A 17,711-nucleotide genomic window follows, 5' to 3' on the forward strand; every position below is an offset into this window, starting at 1 on the left:
TAGCTATTAATGTTTGTCAAACATGGACTATGACAAATCAGACAAGACAACCCGATTGAAAAAAATCTTGCCACGTTTATTTTGACAGTGCTGTAAAATCTTTTTTTTTTTTAATTAAAATGATTTGTAGCATATTTATGGCCATTATTAGATGACCTTATGCAAATCTTATTTGAGATATGCACAAAGTTTAAGAAACCTTAAACTTATATCCGTATTTTCTGTGTGCAATTTGACTACAGTACAAACTCCATAGCATGATTCGTGCGTTTTTGGTGAGATCATTCAAACTGTATTTGATACCTGTAGTTTACTCTGGGCAAATTGCATTATTTAAAAAAAAAAAAAAAACACCAGCCTCTCTGCATTCTCGGGGAGAAGTCTGCAGCGATGGTCTCCGTGGAGATCCTCAGCAGAACTGAACAGCCTCTCGGAGGGAACACTGCTTGGCGGAGCTCCAAGAAAAGACATCGCGATCGCTGCGAGATTAGGAGGCCTGATTGCGTTGTGTTTCCACCATTCCACAGGGTCGGCGGACCGGGGAGTGCAGGGCTCTGTCAGATTCAGTGACAGCTCCGTCTCCGCAGCGATTGAGGAAACTGTGGACTGAGATTCCTGTACAATTTCATCCCAGAAACTCCAGACTTGGAGTCTCCATGCAAGATTTCTTTGTCGGCGGCTCGATAAACAGTTTCTTTGTTTTCAATTTTGATTTCGCCAATCATCATTATTGGCATTTTCCTGCCTGGTTTCTTCTTCAAGACTCTGAACAATTGCTTTAACATTCAGATGATTTTTTTTTTTTTTTTTTTGGTCTGAGCTGGATGGGTACAGCTTAAATCATGGGTCCAGCCTAAAAACCACCGTTTAACTTACACTGATCAATTTCAACATGGACTGTTTTTGTTTTTTTGTTTTTTGTTTTTAAATAAAGCATCATTAATGCACATCTGCAGGGTTTTGCCAAACAGCCCAAACTGTATACATTACAATCATTAAAGGCTCTTATTTTTTTTAATATTAGTGCCGTTATCATGGAGAACAGCATGGCAGCTGTCTTTGGCAGTCTGTCATTTTTCTAGCATTTTCAGAAACTCATCGGAAATGGCGGTACCTGTGTTTTCCCTTCGAAAGCCTCTCAGTACAGCACTCCTGTTCCTCTGTTAAAACTCCTTGTTAATCCAGTGATCTTTTAGGCCAAGGAAATACTTTGTGGTGGTGTTCTGGGTCCACACACCAGCAATGAAGGAGATAGATTTGTGTACTTGTGTTTTTTAATCAGCGTTAACATGGGCAGGCACCCTCATTTATAGATGTAAGGAAACATTCAGTGAACAAACTTGTAGAATGGGATGTGATAACAAGGTTCCAGTAATCTGAGCAGTCTAAAGAGGCCCACATCCTCCACCACAGAACATGGCTATATTCCAAGTGCTACTCTCACTCAGCCTGTTGCGGATCTTCATGGCCTCAGGAGACTTGTTTCTCCATGGTCTCTTCTGGACTGCACACTTCCACCATAGCTTGCTGGGCTGATCTAGATGTCTGTTTGTTGTATGGAAATTTTGGGGGAAAAAAAAATCCAAAACACAAACTGTGGGTTAAAATATTAACCGTCTCCTTGGTTCCCTGGTATTCACCGTGCCTGATCTGCACATTTCATCGTGGCTGTTTCTGTATAGCCTATACTGCATTAGCCCAAGAGATTGTTGCTTTGTAACTTTTTGCACTATTGTTTTGGCTGGATTTGTATTACACACAGTTTTAAAAAAATTCCACACTATTCTCTGCCTTTTTTTTTTTTTCTTCATATTTATTCCTTCCCGCACAAATTCCACATAGAGGCCTCTCATCCAGCTCTTCGTGATTTGGCTGCACTTGAACATTGATTGTCCATTACAACCCTCAGCAATGTGCCTCCTAGATGGCATGACATATGTAGATGTGCTGCAGCACTTGTTAATGGTCACAATAAATGCCACTTCACCAAGGAAGTCTCAGATGAACAATTATGAACATCCAAAATTTATTCGGGGGGCAATAATCAACTGAATTGCAAAATTCGGGGGAAAATGGCACTATCCGTGTACGAATCGAATACAAATCAAAGATTTGTCACATCCCTAATAAAAACAAGATGGAGATGTCTCTGCGACCATATTTGTAAGCTACACAGTGTGTTGGGTTTTATGTCTTCCCCCTCCAAATTGAATGGTTCCTTGGATTGCTCCAAATCAATCGGCTGTCCTGTAGCTTTGAAAGAATTGGTTTTTAGCTTGGAACTTAGGCTCTGTTGACTGAAAATAGCTTTAGAGCAGGAGCACTGAATTAAATGTTTTAATAGAGCGGTTGTAAATTAAATCACTCACTATCAGGAAGGTCAGAAGCTTCTGAAGTTTTGACTCGTGACTTCAGCGTTACAAAGAGAGCTGTGCTTTTTCCACACTACAGATGAGTTTGGGGAAAGAAATAATCTCCCACAAACAAAAATGAAAACAACAAACCTTAAGCACTATTTTAGGATTAATTTCGGTATGTTGTATTAAGGTGCCAGCGAGATTTCAGATTCCTGTAAACCTCTAAAGAAAAGGAGTCGCGCCTCAACTGATGTAGAAATGACTAGCTCAGCGTACAGAGACACCTCTGACTCCGATTCCAGAGGACTGAGTGACCTGCAGGTAAGTATTTTCAAGGCTTGGGGCACCTTGCTCTCTTTTGCTTTGCAAGATGTACAAAATGCTTTGCCTGACTTATTTGGGGAGACTGTGGAATTTTTAAATACTCAGTGAATGAATCAGTTTGGTTATCTTGTAATTTACAAGTGTCTTAATTTTGCTGATCTCTTATGTAACAAACATAGTTTCTGTGTTTTTAAATTTCAACTACTGTTTCTCTCAAAACATTAGGCAAATGGTATCCAGGGGTTTTAGAAAGAAAGGGAAAATAAAGAGGTGTCAAGGTTTATTTGAGCAAATCTTGGTAGGATTTTCATAGCACCTCACTTGAAGGAAATTTTTCTTTCATTTTTCTTACAAAGTGTTATGTTTTCCATGTAGGTAGGCTTTGGAAAGCAAGTAGATAGTCCTTCCGCTACTGCAGATGCAGATGTTTCTGATGTGCAGTCCGTGGATTCAAGTTTGTCAAGAAGAGGCGTTGGAGTCAGTAGGAAGGACACTGTGTGTCAGGTAGGCCAGCGACGGATAGCTTGAAATAATTGCTGTTAACAGTCTGCCAGTAATATACTTATCCTTCAGCTGGAGAAAGTAATATCTTTCTACATTATATTACTTTAAAGCTATAGGTAAAAGCCATGTCTGGCTCTTTTCTGCCCACACAAGTTCCGGTCTTCATTGTGATACTCAGTTATCAATTAGAGGTACATGGGGGATATCTGGCTGACTCAGTCGGTAGCACATGGAACTCTTGATCCTTGGGTTTGTGAGTTCGAGCCCCATGTTGGGCCTAGAGCTTACTTACCAAAAAAGTAAATGGCAGATGATTTATTTTAAAAAACATTTTCCTAAATTTAAGTTGGTATTACCTCTTGTGATGTATATTTACCCTTTTTGAAAAACACTGCTTTGCACTGTGAAGAAAGGTTCAAGTAGTGCAGATTCCAAAGAAGGAATCATGAAAGAAGTATGCCTTTTAAACTTTATACCATATTGGGTCTGGAAATAGTTATCTAATTCAATGGTTCTTTTTTTTTTTTTTAAATGTATTAAATATAGGAGTCTCCCTATATTTTTATTATTTTGTCATGATGAGCAGTGGATGGTGTATGGGATTGTTGAATCACTCTATTATACACCTGAAACCAATGTAGGACTGTGTTAACTAAGTGAAATTAAAATTAAAACTTAAAAAAAAAATAAAAAATTAACTTTAGGGGTTCTTAAAGTGAGGACCAAGGACGAGCAGCATCAGCATTGTCAGAATACTTGATAGAAATGCAAATTCTTGGGCCCCACCCTAGATCTGCTGAATCAGAAACTGGGAGAGGGACCCAGTAGTCTGGGTCTTAACAGACCCTACAAGTGATTCTGATGGCTGCTAAAGTTTGAGAACTACTGCTTTTTGCCATATTGCAGATCTGTGAAAGCTCTGGTGACTCTCTGATCCCCTGTGAGGGAGAGTGCTGCAAACACTTTCACCTGGAGTGCCTGGGATTGGCATCACTCCCTGATGGAAAGTTTATCTGTGTGGAATGTAAAACCGGTAAGTTTACTTAGTTTGATCAATACGAAAAGACAGGTAGGAAGGAATGCGCCATGCCAGCATCCCCCATGACATCTAGTTCTCTTACCACTGTTACGTAGCTCTCATCCCCCACTCCCATAGATATTTCAACAAATTAAGACCATTCAGAGATTGGGATTCCTAAAATCCAAAGAGTGGTTAGCAGTATTACTTTCAAATTCCCTCTTACCCGTGCTTTTATCGTGAAATCTATCAAATCATTGAGATGGATTTCTATCAAAACAACTATGCAAAATATGTAGATTGAATTATTTTTTAGATGGGTTTGTGAGTTTTGTGTTAAATAGATTGGGTTAAAGTCCCTTGACTTTAATATTAAAGACTGGAATAAGCATCAATCACAATCTATAACCAGGGTTCCTATATTTTTATTGGAAAGGTGGAACTATTGGAAGTTGTTTTTTGGATACTGGGGGTTTTGGATTCACCATTTTTTCTTACTCCTACCTCATACAGACTACTGCTGATCAAAATAATTTGTGGAGAAAGTTTAACACTTTACCCAAAGTCAAAAGGCAACATATAATGAAACTGAGATTTAAGCCCAGGAAGTAGCTTAACCCCAGATTCTTTACACTTTATTATTGCCTTCTACTGACTTGACTAAGTAGGGTGAAGGTTGTATTTCCTATGTCATATATCCTAACACAGATACATACATACATACACATGGAAAAATTAAGCTATAAAAGCTGTTTTGAACCTGTAACTTGTATTTTCCCCTATATAAAATATTATTTATTACATTTAGACTCTGCAGTAAAATTTTTGAACAGTTTGCCACTGGCAGCCTCAGGGTCAGATTAGCTGCACATTCTTTTATTCGTCTTTCAAAATGTGTTTTCAGTGTGTGAACAAGAATCAGGCACATATTCCTGGTTCCCCACATTCTCTATCATCTTTTTCTAAAATCCTATCACTCCAGTCACTTAGGTAATCTGCCTGGCCCCTTTAAGCACTTAAGTTGCAATCTCTGTTATAAACTACTGATAGGAAGGACCATATTTTGTGGTATTAGAATACTCTGAGGGCTTCTCTCCTAACTCTAGAACTCAGCAGAGCAGAATTGTGCCAACAAACTCGAGATATAATCTACTTTGGCCCACATCTATTAGAAAATTTAAAAGAGAAATTTTCTTTAAAAACGATACATAGAGCAAAGTTGGAAGACTTACTTCCTGATTTAAAAATTTGCTACAAAGCAAAAATAATGATAATAATAATTTTTTTTAGCTTGAAAAATAAAAATTTACTACAATGCTACAGTAATTAAAACAATGTGGTATTGGCATGAAGGCGGAATTATAAACCAGTGGAATAGAATAAGGAGCCCAGAAATAAACATTCACACATTTGGTCAAATGATTTTTTGACAAGGATGCAAAGACTATTCAATGGGAAAGGACAGTCTTTTCAACAAACGGTGCTGGGAAAACTGGATATCTACATGCAAAAGAATGAAGTTGAAACTTTACCTAACAACAGTGTATAAAAACTAATTCAAATGGATCAAAGACCAAAACATATGAGCTAAAACTATAAAAATCTTAGAAGAAAACATAGGGGGAAAACTTCATAACATTGGTTTTGACACTGATTTTCTAGATACAACACCAAAGGCATGGGCGACAAAAGAAAAAATAAACAAATTGAGCTTTATCAAAATTAAAAACTTTGAACACCATGAACAAACTGAAAAAGCAACCCACAAAATGGGAGAAAGTATTGGCAAATTCCATGTCTGAAAAGGGATTAATGTCCGGAATGTGTAAGGAACTAACAATTCAGCAACAAAAACCCAAACAACCCAATTGGACAAAGGAATTGGATAGGCATTCCTTCAAGGAAGATCTACAAATTGGTCAATAAACACATGAAAAAATGTTCAACACCATTAGTAATCAGGGAGATAAAAATTAAAATCACCTGAGATGCCACTGCAATGGCTATTATTTAAAAAAGAAGAAGAAGAAGTAGTAGTAGTGTTGGTCAGGATATGGAGAAATTGGAATTTTTGTATGCTGTCAGCAGGAAAGTAACATGGTACGGCCTCTGTGGAAAAGAGTTTGGCAGTTCCTCAAAAAATTAAAACATAGATTTACGGTATGATTCAACAATTCCCCTTCTGGGTGTATACCCAAAAGAACAGAAAGTAGAGACTCAAACAGATATTTGTACACCCATATTCACTGCAGCATTATTCATAATAGCCAAATGATGGAAATGATCCAAGTGTCCACTGATGAATGAATGGATAGATAAAATGTGGTATGTACATGCCGTAGGATTTTTTTTAAAATGAAATTCTAATACATGCTATAACATGCATGAGCCTCGAGGAGATGACTGTACATAAAATAAGGTAGTCACAAAGGACAAATATTATTTGATTGCACTTCTATGAGTTACCTAGAGTAGTAAAATTTATAGAGACAGAAAGTAGAGCAGTTTTTACCAAGGTGCTGTTTTTGTTATTGTTTTGTTTTGTTTGTTTGGAGTGGCTTTTTTGTTTGTTTGTTTGTTTGTTTAGTTTTTACCAGAGAGTAATGGGGAGTTATTGTTTAAATGGGTATAGAAATTCAGGATGGAATGAAGAAAAAATCCTGGAGATAGATAGTGGTGATGGTTACAAAATAGTGAGTATTTAATTCAAGGAACTGTACATTCAGAAATGGTTAAAATGTTAAATTTTATATTGTACATTTTAAACAACAATTTAAAAGACAATTTTTTAATTTTTAAAAAATTGCTTTTGGGGATGCTTGGGTGGCTCAGTCAGTTGAGCATCCCACTCTTGATTTTGGCTCAGGTCATGATCTCAGTGTTGTGGGATTGAGCCCCACGTAGGGCTTCATACTCAGCTCAAAGTCTGCTTGAGATTCTTTCACTTTCCTTCCTTCCTGCCCTTCCCCCTACACACTCTCTTTCTCATACACACACACACACGCGCACACGCGCACACACACACACTTTCTCTGAAATAAATAAATAAATAAATAAATAAATAAATAAATAAATAATCTTTTAAAGATTGCTTTCGATTTATTTATTATTACATGAAAATGAAAATTACTTTGATACTAATTTGTTATCTTTCTAACAGATTAGGAGTAAAAGTTTCAAACTATCATTTACGATCATTTAGAAAGTTTTCTTTTGTTTATCAAAAGACAGATACTTTGCGTGTAGAAAATATTATAAGATACATGCCTAGTAAGTTCTTATACTATCACTCTTTTTAAAAAACAAAATTATTTATTTATTTATTTGACAGACAGAGATCACAAGTAGGCAGAGAGGCAGGCAGGGGAGGGGGAAGCAGGCTCCCTGCTGAGCAGAGAGCCTGATGTGGGGCTCTGTCCCAGGTTCCTGAGATTTTGACCTGAGCCCTAGGCAGAGGCTTTAACCCACTGAACCACCCAGGTGCCCCTTATATATTACTTATAAGTAATAAGTATGTTATTTTCATACTTATAAGACAAATGTGATTTCTGGAAAGAGAGCACTTTCATTTGACCTTGTGAATAAATGTATAATTATCAAATTTACTTATTAATTATTATAAATGAAGACCCTGTCCTACCAAGAAGGGAGGATATTAGAAGCACTCATATCCTAGGGCTCTAAACTTAAGTCTTAAAGGGGTTTGATAGTTCAGCTATTAGTATAACAGTGTCACTGGTTATAACATTTTTTGTTTATATTAGACCTATTTTGATCATTATGCAAATAAAAGCCCCCTCCCCTTTTTTTTACATAGGGCAATTTAATCATTTTGGCAAAGTTTAACCTTTAAAATTTTTTAAATTTCTCAAAGTTATTTTAAAAATAATAATATTACTTTCATATATACATACATGTTGATGTATAATTTGAAATTATAGATTTGTAACAAGACAACAACCAAAAAAACCTTATCATACTTTATTTACAACCAAGCCAGTTTAAAAGATACATATTTGAACATCAAAATTGTAAGTACTAACTTTAAAGAATTTTTTTTTTTTAAGATTTTATTTATTTATTTGTTAGAGCACAAGAGCAGGGTGAGGAGCAGAGGGAGAAGCAGACTCCCGATAAGGAGCTCTATCCAGAGACTCCAGGATCATTACTGGAGCCAAAGGCAGATTCTTAACTGTCTGCGCCACCCAGGTGCCCCTTTAAAGAATTTTTATAATTCAGCCAATTTGTAAAGGTCAGGTACTTCCAAAATAAAATCTTTCTGTAAAAAATCAAAACAAAAACTATTTCATTAACAGAAACTATTCCATTTTTTTCAGATTTTTTATAGCATTATAAGAAAAATGGGCAAAAGACTTGAACTCTTTCCAAAAGATGATATCCAAAGCCAGTAAATAATAAATTTTAATTACTTAAAATTCTGTACGTAAAATGGACACACAGTGAAAACGCCTATCCTAATAAAAGAGGCAGGAAATTAGCCACAGAAAAGACAATTACCTTCAAAGAATAACAAAAGAAATAACAAAAATGTTATAATTTGAAGTTCTTTGTTTACAACTAAACATTTTTTTCTGTCTTTATTGAGTCTCTAGTGAATGATCAGTTCATGGTTTGTCTATTTGTGTATTGTGGTAGTAAAGATGTTCCTTGCATTTGTTAGTATTTTAAATTTATTTCTAATTAGACAAATAGTATATAAATACCATCTTAAGAAAATGTTATAGTTCAAGCAGGTGTATGTACACCCACATACACCTACACACACTTAATGTAACATTTTTGTGTGTATGGTAACAAAAATGTATTAATTGTTCTGCAGCTTGCTTTTTTCACTATCTTGGAGCTCTTTTTATTCAATACAAATATGTTCTATTTAATTTACTACATAGTGTTCCATAGTATGCATATATTACAGTTCTATGCATATATTACTGTTCTCCTATTGAAGGACATTCGAGTTGCTTTTAGTTCTTTGCACTTACAAACAGTGCTTCAGTCAACATGCTTTTACATGTACAAGTCTTCCCCGACATAGACAGCAAAAACAGAACTTCTAGGTCACAGAAAGTGAATGTACAATTGATGGATACTGCCCTGTAGCCTTCTAAAGTAGTTCCTTCCAACCTGAATTCCTACTAGCAATATATCAGAGCACCTGTTTCCTCTTACTTCATCTACAGTTTGTATCATCAAACACTTTTTTCTTGTTTGATGAATTTTTAAAATGTTACTTGGGTTTAATTAGCACTTATCTGATTACTAGTGAAGTTGAGGGGTTTTTTTCCACATGTTTATTGGTTGTTTGTCTTTCTGCTTTCTGTAAACTGCCTCTTCATATTCTGCCCACTTTATTTATTTATATATTTATTCATTCATTCATTCAGTCAGTCATTTTTAAGTAAGCCCTCTGACTCAATGTGGGGCTTGAACTCACCACCCACGATCAAGAGTCACATGCTGTACTGTCTGAGCCAGCGAGGCACTCCTGCCCACTTTTTTATTAGGCTGTTCTGTTTCTTTATTAAGTCATAGTTCTGTATAAATCTTGTTCAGTTACCTTTGCTTATTTGTTGCATATATTTTCTCCGTATGTGATGTATTTTTCCACATCTGCCCTGTTCCTTCTTTTTTACCTGTTCTATTCTAATTGACATTATTTCTAGCTTTAAATGTTTGGCAGATTGTAGAACCTTCTGAGCTTAAAGTTTTCTTTGTAGGAAGGCTTTTAATTATAGGTTCAATTTTTAAATAATTTATGGAACTATTCATGGGTGTTGGTAATTATGCATTTTTAAAAATTTGTCCGTTCATGTAAATTTTCAAATTTATTGATAAAAATGTAGTGATATCCTTTTGTTTTTTTAATAGTTGTAGGATTTGTAGTGATGTACCATTTCTCATATTGTTAATATTGGTGCCTTTTCTCCCTTTATTAGTCACTCTTGCCAGAGATATCAGTTTTATTAATCTTTTTCAAAAAAAACAACTGTTGGGTTTTTTAATCCTTCCCAGTGTATATTAATTTCACTTCATTCATGAAGAGTGCCTTTACTGGATATAAAATGGTGGCTTAGTAACAGTCTTCTTTCAGCCCTTTAGAGATAATGTCTCATTGTTTTCTGACTTCCATTTTTCCCTTGCTGTCAGCTCTCAGTCTTACTGTTGCTTCTTAGAAGGTCATTCATTGTCTTTTCTGTGGGTATTATTAATATTTGTTTTAATAAATAAATTTTATTTTTCTTTGTTCTCTTTGTTCTTGATTTACTACAGTTTGAATAAGATGTACAGTTGTGATTTTGTTTTACATTAGGATTATGAGTTTTCGTTTTATGTCTGTTTTAGGAAATTGTAAGTGACTAATGGAATTTGTCTGGTCTTTGGTAATTTCTTTTACTTATTCTTGGTTGGGAAGACCTTCCCACTCTCACCTCCCATATGTTGAAAAATTCTGTTCTGGGTTTTCTATGGATTAATTTTATTATCGAGTGAGAAGTGAAGATCTAAATTTTTTTTTAGTGCCTTATCTCCAGATTGATCAATTATTCTAGCAAATCAATTATTCTAGCCAAATTTATTAAATAACCCTTGAAGCATTCCATGCTCATGGATTGGAAGAAAAAACATTGTTAAAATTTCTGTACCACCGAAAACAATCTACACATTTAATGCAATCCCTGTCAAAATACCACCAGAATTTTTCACAGTGCTGGAACAAGCAGTCCTAAAATTTGTATGGAACCACAAAAGACCCAAATAGCCAAAGCAATCCTGAAAGCCTCACAATTCTGGACTTCAAGCTATATTACAAAGCTGTGGTCATCAGAACAGTATGGTACTGGCACAAAAAACAGACACATAGATCAGTGGAACAGAACAGAGAGCCCAGACATGGAGCCACAAACTGTATGGTCAACTAATCTTCAACAAAGCAGTTAAGAGTATCCAATAGAAGAAAGACAGTCTCTTCAACAAATGGTGTTGGACAGACCGGACAGCCACATGCAAAAGAATGAAACTGGACCGCTTCATACATCATACACAACAATACATTCAAAATAGATGAAAGACTTAAGTGTGAGACAGGAAACCATAAAAATCCTAAAGGAAAACACAGGTAGAAACCTCTTTGAACACAGCCTTAGAGACTTCTTACTGGACATGTTGCCATAGGCAAGGGAAACAAAAGCAAAAATGAGCTATTGGGACTTTATCAAGATAAAGATCTTTTGCACAGTGAAGGAAACAATGAACAAAACTAAAAAGCAGCCTATTAAATAGGAGAAGATATTTGCAAATGATATAGCTGATAGAATGTTAGTATCCAAAATCTATAAAGAACTTATCAAACTCACACCCAAAACAAATAATCCGTTTAATAAATGGGTAGAAGACATGAATAGACACTTTTCCAACGAATACATCCAGATGGCGAACAGACACATGAAAAGATGTTCAACATCACTCATCATCAGGGAAATACAAATCAAAACCACTATGAGGTACCACCTGGCTGAAATTAATAACACAAGACACAACAGACGTTGGCAAGGATGCAGAGAAAGGGTAACCCTCTTGTTAGGATGCAAACTGGTGCAGCCACTCTGGAGATCAGTTTGGAGGTTCCTAACAAAGTTAAAACTAGAACCACCCTATGATCCAGCAATTGTACTACTAGGTATTTACCAAAGGATACAAAAATACAGATTGGAAGGGATACGTGTACCCGATGTGTATAGCAGCATTTTCAACAATAGCCCAACTATGGAGAGAGCCCAAATGTCCATCAACTGATGAATGGATAAAGAACGTGTGTGTGTGTGTGTGTGTGTGTGTGTGTGTGTGTGTGTGTGTGTGTGTGTTGGAATATTATTCAGCCATCAAAAAGAATGAAATCTGGCCATTTGCAATGATGTGGATGGAGGTAGAGTGCATTATGGTACGTGAAGTAAGTCAGAGAAAGACAAATACCATATGCTGTCACTCGTGAGGAATTTAAGTAAGAAAACAGATAAACATGGGAAGGGGGAAAACTAAAAAGAGAGAGGGAAACAAGCCATAAATGACTCTTAACTATAGAGAATAAACTGCTGGGTGATGGAGAGAGGGGGTGGGGAATAGGCTAGATGGGTGATGGGTATTAAAGAGGGCACTTTTTTTAATGAGCCCTGGGTGTTGCCTGTAAGTGATGAGTCACTGAATTCTCCAGAAACCAGCATTGCACTGTAAATTAACTAAAATTAAAATTAAAAATGAATTAAAATAAATAACCTTTTAATTTAATGACTTATTTTTCAATACCTTTTTTGTATGTGAAATTCTTACACATAATACTACTGTCTTTTTGGGGAGTAGCTCTTTAATGTCATTTCCTGCTTCTATTTAAAAAGAATATGCTTTATTTAATCTGTGTTTTCTCAACCAATTTTTCAGGACAGCACCCTTGTTTTTCATGTAAAGTGTCTGGTACAGATGTGAAGCGTTGTTCTGTTGGCGCTTGTGGGAAATTTTATCATGAAGCCTGTGTCCGCAAATTCCCCACTGCCATCTTTGAATCAAAAGGATTCCGCTGTCCTCAGCACTGTTGCTCTGCCTGTTCCATGGAGAAAGATATCTACAAAGCAAGTAAAGGTAAAACAGAGTTAAAAAGGGGGACTAAGGTTTTTTCTTTTTAAGTGCAGTAGCTAATAATAAGCACATCATTTTGAAGAGTATTAGGTAATTATCCATCTCTGCATCTGTAGATATAACCGCTCAGCCACAATAGCAACGGTAAGTAGAGATTAGGTTCTAATTCAGATCATGAGAAGAAAATTCCATACATTCAAAGTTACCCTTGAAAATTTCTTTCACAGGTGGTATTGAGACTGTCATCTCTCCAGCACTGGAGCAAACAAGTTTTTCTTTGAGTGATCTCTCAATGAGTCCTGCGTTTAGGGTTCTGCATAGGAATAATAGAGCCACATGTATGGAGGAAAATATTATCTTACCATAACAGCATCACATGGAACCCAAAAGAGCCCAAATCCAAAAAGCTCATTTATAGCCAGCTGATTCCTAATTATGTAGATTTTGTTTTTTCTGGTTTGTCTTTAAACAGGTCGCATGATGCGATGTTTGAGATGTCCAGTAGCCTATCACTCTGGAGATGCTTGCATTGCTGCCGGCAGCATATTTGTATCCTCCTACATGCTCATCTGTAGTAATCATTCCAAACGGAGCAGCAGTTCTTCCTCTGCCATAAATGTAGGCTTTTGTTTCGTTTGTGCGAGAGGTGAGTGTCAGTCCTTTTCCTTTCTTTCTTTGAGTTCATTGGCATATTTCTCCATCAAACTAGAGTTTCAGTAATATCCCTGAGAGAGTAACACTTTTCAGTAGTCCCTTTTGTAACATTAAACATTCAAATTGTTAGAACATTAATTCTTCTCTAATGTCTGCATTTTTTGAATAATTTAGAATTACGGATAAGTTCTTAGTGTTTCTGTATGGAGCATCAAAAGATTAATCTATTCCCTTCTGTAAACAATTCTATTCAAAGTAGACTCTTCCCATGTCATATTCTTTAATCCAGAGTTTTTGCCTGATTGAGATTTCACTTGGAAGGCAAGAGGAGCACATTTATTTTTTAATTGTTTATGTGGTATTTTATCATATTTTGGTCTGGCATTGAGGAAGGCCTGACGGGATACAGCCAAGACAGCATGTGTGGTGGTGGTAGCTAAGAGCCAGCGATACAAGCTTTCTTGCTTGCCACCTGTTGATATTTAAGTATGCCAAGAGATTGATCAAGTAAGAGCAATATTGTGTCCCTGAGGAGGTCAGTGAACTTAAGTTTGTAATAAATATAAAATAGAATTTCTTTAGTTGAATATATTACAGAATATTCAGTTTTACAGAGTATCTCAGCTATATTATAATAAAACAACCTCTAGTATTTATTAAACATTTTAGAAATTAATGAATATCCCCTAATGCAATTTGGTTTGTTTTTGGTTTTGGTTGTTTATTTTTTTATGTACAAGTGCCAAGTTTTCTGAACTTACCCTAGTGGTGAAATAATTGAAAGGACTCCAAGGTGTATCAAGCTTATTAAATTATATTTAGACTAAACTGAAGATGAGGTGTTTGGTTTGATTTTGGTTTTATTTGTTTTTTGCTTTAGGAGATAGTTCTTTTAATTTGGTGAAAGTACTATAAAGTATTTTAAAATAGAATTTAGGTAGTGTGACAGATCTTGAGTTGTTTTGGTTTTGTGTCTTTTGTTTAAAAAAAAAAAAAGCCAGAGGAGGTTGGTAGTAAAAGATCAAGTAAGTGGCAGCCCTTCTGGCAGCCAGCTGAGTCCATTGTATGTACAGCCTTCAGTTTGCCAGAGTTTGTGGTGAGCACTTGGGGCTGTCTCCCATTAAGAGAGGAAACATTGTGTCTTTCTCTAGCAGAGTAAGAACAGCTGTATTCTGCTCTGAAACCTGGCTGTTACCTGGAGGAGTAGGTCTGAAATGTTTTGTGCCTCATTATAATAGGTGGCAGAAAGGATTCAAAATCATCCAAAGAAATAAAAAGTCACCCCTGATGTCTTTACGGTCTCCCCATGCCCAAGAAAGTAATGGTAGTTTAGAAATAGTGAGTTATCAACTGACTGGCTAGCTTTAGAGACTGCACACAGATGAGTGTCAGTGATAACATGAAGTCTGTTATCACCTTGTAAACGTTTTATTCTGTGTTGCTGGGCACTTAATATTACTTGCTTTTACTAGGACTCATGCTAGAGAGTGTGTAACTGAGCCAACATTTTATTTTATTAAATTTATATATTTGAGAGAGCAACAGCAAGAGAGTGAGGGGGAGTGCGCATGAGCCGAGGGGTGGGGAGGCAGAGGGAGAAGCAGGCTCTCCAAGCAGGGAGCCAGATGCGGGGCTCAATCCCAGGGCAACCACTTAACTGACTGGGCTACCTAGGCACCCCTGAGCCAACATTTTAAGTGTCAACTTTATAATTATCATGTTGGCTTACTTGGAGTACATTCTGAATCAAGTACGATCAGTATATTAACCACTTCTTTCTTTTCATTCAACAATTGAGAAACATTTCAAACCGGTATTTTCAATTAAAGATAGGCAGAAAAATGGCCCTTTGTTAAGGAGCCTAGTTTTATAGAGACTAACCATTATAAGTTTAACTTAAATGCCATGAGTAAAAGCTTGAAGTAATGCAAATTAGGGGAAAACTCATGTTTTATAGGATCTGTATCTTATCAATTTGACAGATATCTGAAAGATATACTATATTTAAATGCCTATGTAATCAAGATTAGTTAATTCTCAAATATTTTAACTATGAAACTTTGTAAAGAGAAACTTTCATTTTCCTTTCCAGCAGTTTATAGAAATTTATTCTAAATAGATCAGATATTGGGATTTGAGAAGGCTAAGTCAACAGTTTTTACAAGTAAATAATATGCGTTCTCTCGTCAGTTTTTACAGAGGTCTACTTAAAAAAAAAAGAGAGAGAGACCTGATTGTACTAATCCACACATAAAAAAAGGAGGCTTTAATTGTGTATGTTTTGGTATTAGAAAACTTTGTTTTGCTTTTGTTTCTTGCCTTATATGGAGTTTTGCCCTCCTTACAAAGGATTTTTCTTAGTTCATGGTTATTGGTTGTTTAAAATCATTCACCTAATTCTTTTTTTTTTTTAAAGATTTTATTTATTTTATTTATTTATTTGACAGAGAGAGATCACAAGCAGGCAGAGAGGCAGGCAGAGAGAGAGAGAAGGAAGCAGGCTCCCCATTGAGCAGAGAGCGGATCCCAGGACCCTGAGATCATGACCCCAGCTGATGGCAGTGGCTTAACCCACTGAGCCACCCAGGCGCCCCCATTCACCTAATTCTTAAGGACTGAATAAATATCCAGAAATGTTTTTAGAAATGTTTCAAGGTTCAGAGGAACATTACTCCTCCCCTGACCCTCATGGTGCCATAGAACATTCTATGTTCAGTCATATTTCAGTGTAGTGTACATACATCCTTTAGGGATTCCTTCCAATCTGGACAGGGATGGTGGCGGTGGTGGGTGTTGTAAAATCAAGTTACTAACATTCTCTCCCTTTCTTTGTAATGGTAATTTATAATGGAGAAGGTAGATTAAGGCTTTCTTTTCATTTTAATAAATACTAACAATTTTTTGGTATCTGTAAATCAAACTCTACTGGATATGCAATATGAATGAACTGTCACAGTTGCCTTAAGGAGTTATTTCCCCATTTTATGTGGATGAGAACACTGAAGCACAGATTACATCATTTACCTAAAGGTCGCAGAAGTTTAAATAGAGGGACTAACATTTGCACCCTGTCTTTCTCATTTCAGTCCCACTGTTTTTTACACTACACTGCGTCTCTCTATTAAATGTATAAAATTCATTTGACATTATATAACCTTTTTAAGAAGACTTTTATGCTATTACCAGTTAGCAATTTTAAGTTCCATTCTGTCCTCTGATTCGGAGATGTTTCTTAAATCTTCTCAGTGTAGGGTAGCATCCATGGCAAAAAGTAAATGGTAACCCCTTGAAAAACAAAACTCTTACCTCTTCTTAAAATGATCTCTATAAAACTTCTGTCATGATCTGTATTGTGAAGTCCAGATCACTGTAAACTGTCTAATCACGAAACAGAAATGTTCCCTGGTCTCACTTCCCTAGGTTTAGGAGTGGCCTGTAATGAACTCAGCAAAGGGTAAGTGGATGGGAGGGAGAGGAGAAGTGGGTGTCACAAGTGGGTTAGAGCAGATCTTCTGTTTCCCTCCAAATAGGATAGCTGGATTGGTAGGTCAGAAGAACTGTCTTAATAAACCCTTGGGTTGGTTATCACTTTATATCATGGCAGGGAAAAGTGTAAATGGTTTGCGTTACCTTAGTGAAGTTCAACAAATTATGGCTCCTTTAGAATCACGTATCATGCTGATAGAGAACAGCTTCATTATCTGGCGGAAAAAGCTAGAATTAATTTGAGATTATCTCAAGATATGATTAGAGAACAGGAGAGACTCAACTCTGCCTTTCGGTATTACTTGATACGTTGAAGGTGGATCAGTGTCTCTACCATGTTATGTAAATCACTCTTATTTGCTATTAGGTGACATGTCATTTTATTTCTTTGGATTGTCATCATAGTACTTGTAAATATTAAGGAATGTAGCTTTGTCTTCCATAGGGGGTTTTAATTATGACGTCAAATGCAGTTTATATCTCCAAATTAACTTGCAGTTTTCTTCTGGGTGTGTAGGTTTTTAAGGGATAAGGTACTGAGTAGCTCAAACTCCCTTAAACAATTCTGGCAACACTCTTCCGTCAGATCTTTCTTTTTCTTCATATTCTCTTTCCCCCACCCCCAACTTTTAGCACAGCTACATAATAGGTGTTGGTTTATTTTTTTTTCCCTCATGGAATCATGGGTAGTTTCATTGCAGCTCATCTCTTTCTGTTTGTTT

General features: G+C 36.2%; 1 protein-coding gene and 1 long non-coding RNA gene across 6 annotated transcripts in view; one reads left to right on the top strand and one right to left on the bottom strand.

Moving 5' to 3' along the window:
• The window catches only part of NSD3 (nuclear receptor binding SET domain protein 3), a 125,913-nt gene that overhangs the window by 79,646 nt on the left and 28,556 nt on the right, over window positions 1-17,711 (top strand). For 3 of the 4 annotated variants that reach the window (XM_082715404.1, XM_082715405.1, XM_082715406.1), the window contains exons 10-14: window positions 2,548-2,678; window positions 3,057-3,185; window positions 4,092-4,218; window positions 12,655-12,852; window positions 13,322-13,495. In XM_082715404.1, coding sequence (XP_082571530.1) covers window positions 2,548-2,678; window positions 3,057-3,185; window positions 4,092-4,218; window positions 12,655-12,852; window positions 13,322-13,495 — 759 coding nt within the window. Of the gene's footprint in view, window positions 1-527; window positions 2,161-2,547; window positions 2,679-3,056; window positions 3,186-4,091; window positions 4,219-12,654; window positions 12,853-13,321; window positions 13,496-17,711 lie in introns of those variants that run through there. The other variant, XM_082715407.1, reaches the window with a different exon arrangement.
• Window positions 12,608-17,707, bottom strand: LOC309855281. Of its 2 annotated transcripts, none has more exons than XR_014306710.1 (3): window positions 16,687-17,707; window positions 13,056-13,162; window positions 12,608-12,835 (listed from the first exon to the last, which is right to left on the bottom strand). It is a non-coding gene; the product is annotated as an uncharacterized lncRNA (long non-coding RNA). The 2 variants fall into 2 exon arrangements; XR_014306711.1 differs by having other exon boundaries at window positions 13,044-13,162.

The sequence above is a fragment of the Mustela nivalis genome, assembly GCF_964662115.1.
Source record: "Mustela nivalis genome assembly, chromosome: 20".
In the NCBI taxonomy this organism is placed as follows: Eukaryota; Metazoa; Chordata; class Mammalia; order Carnivora; family Mustelidae; genus Mustela; species Mustela nivalis.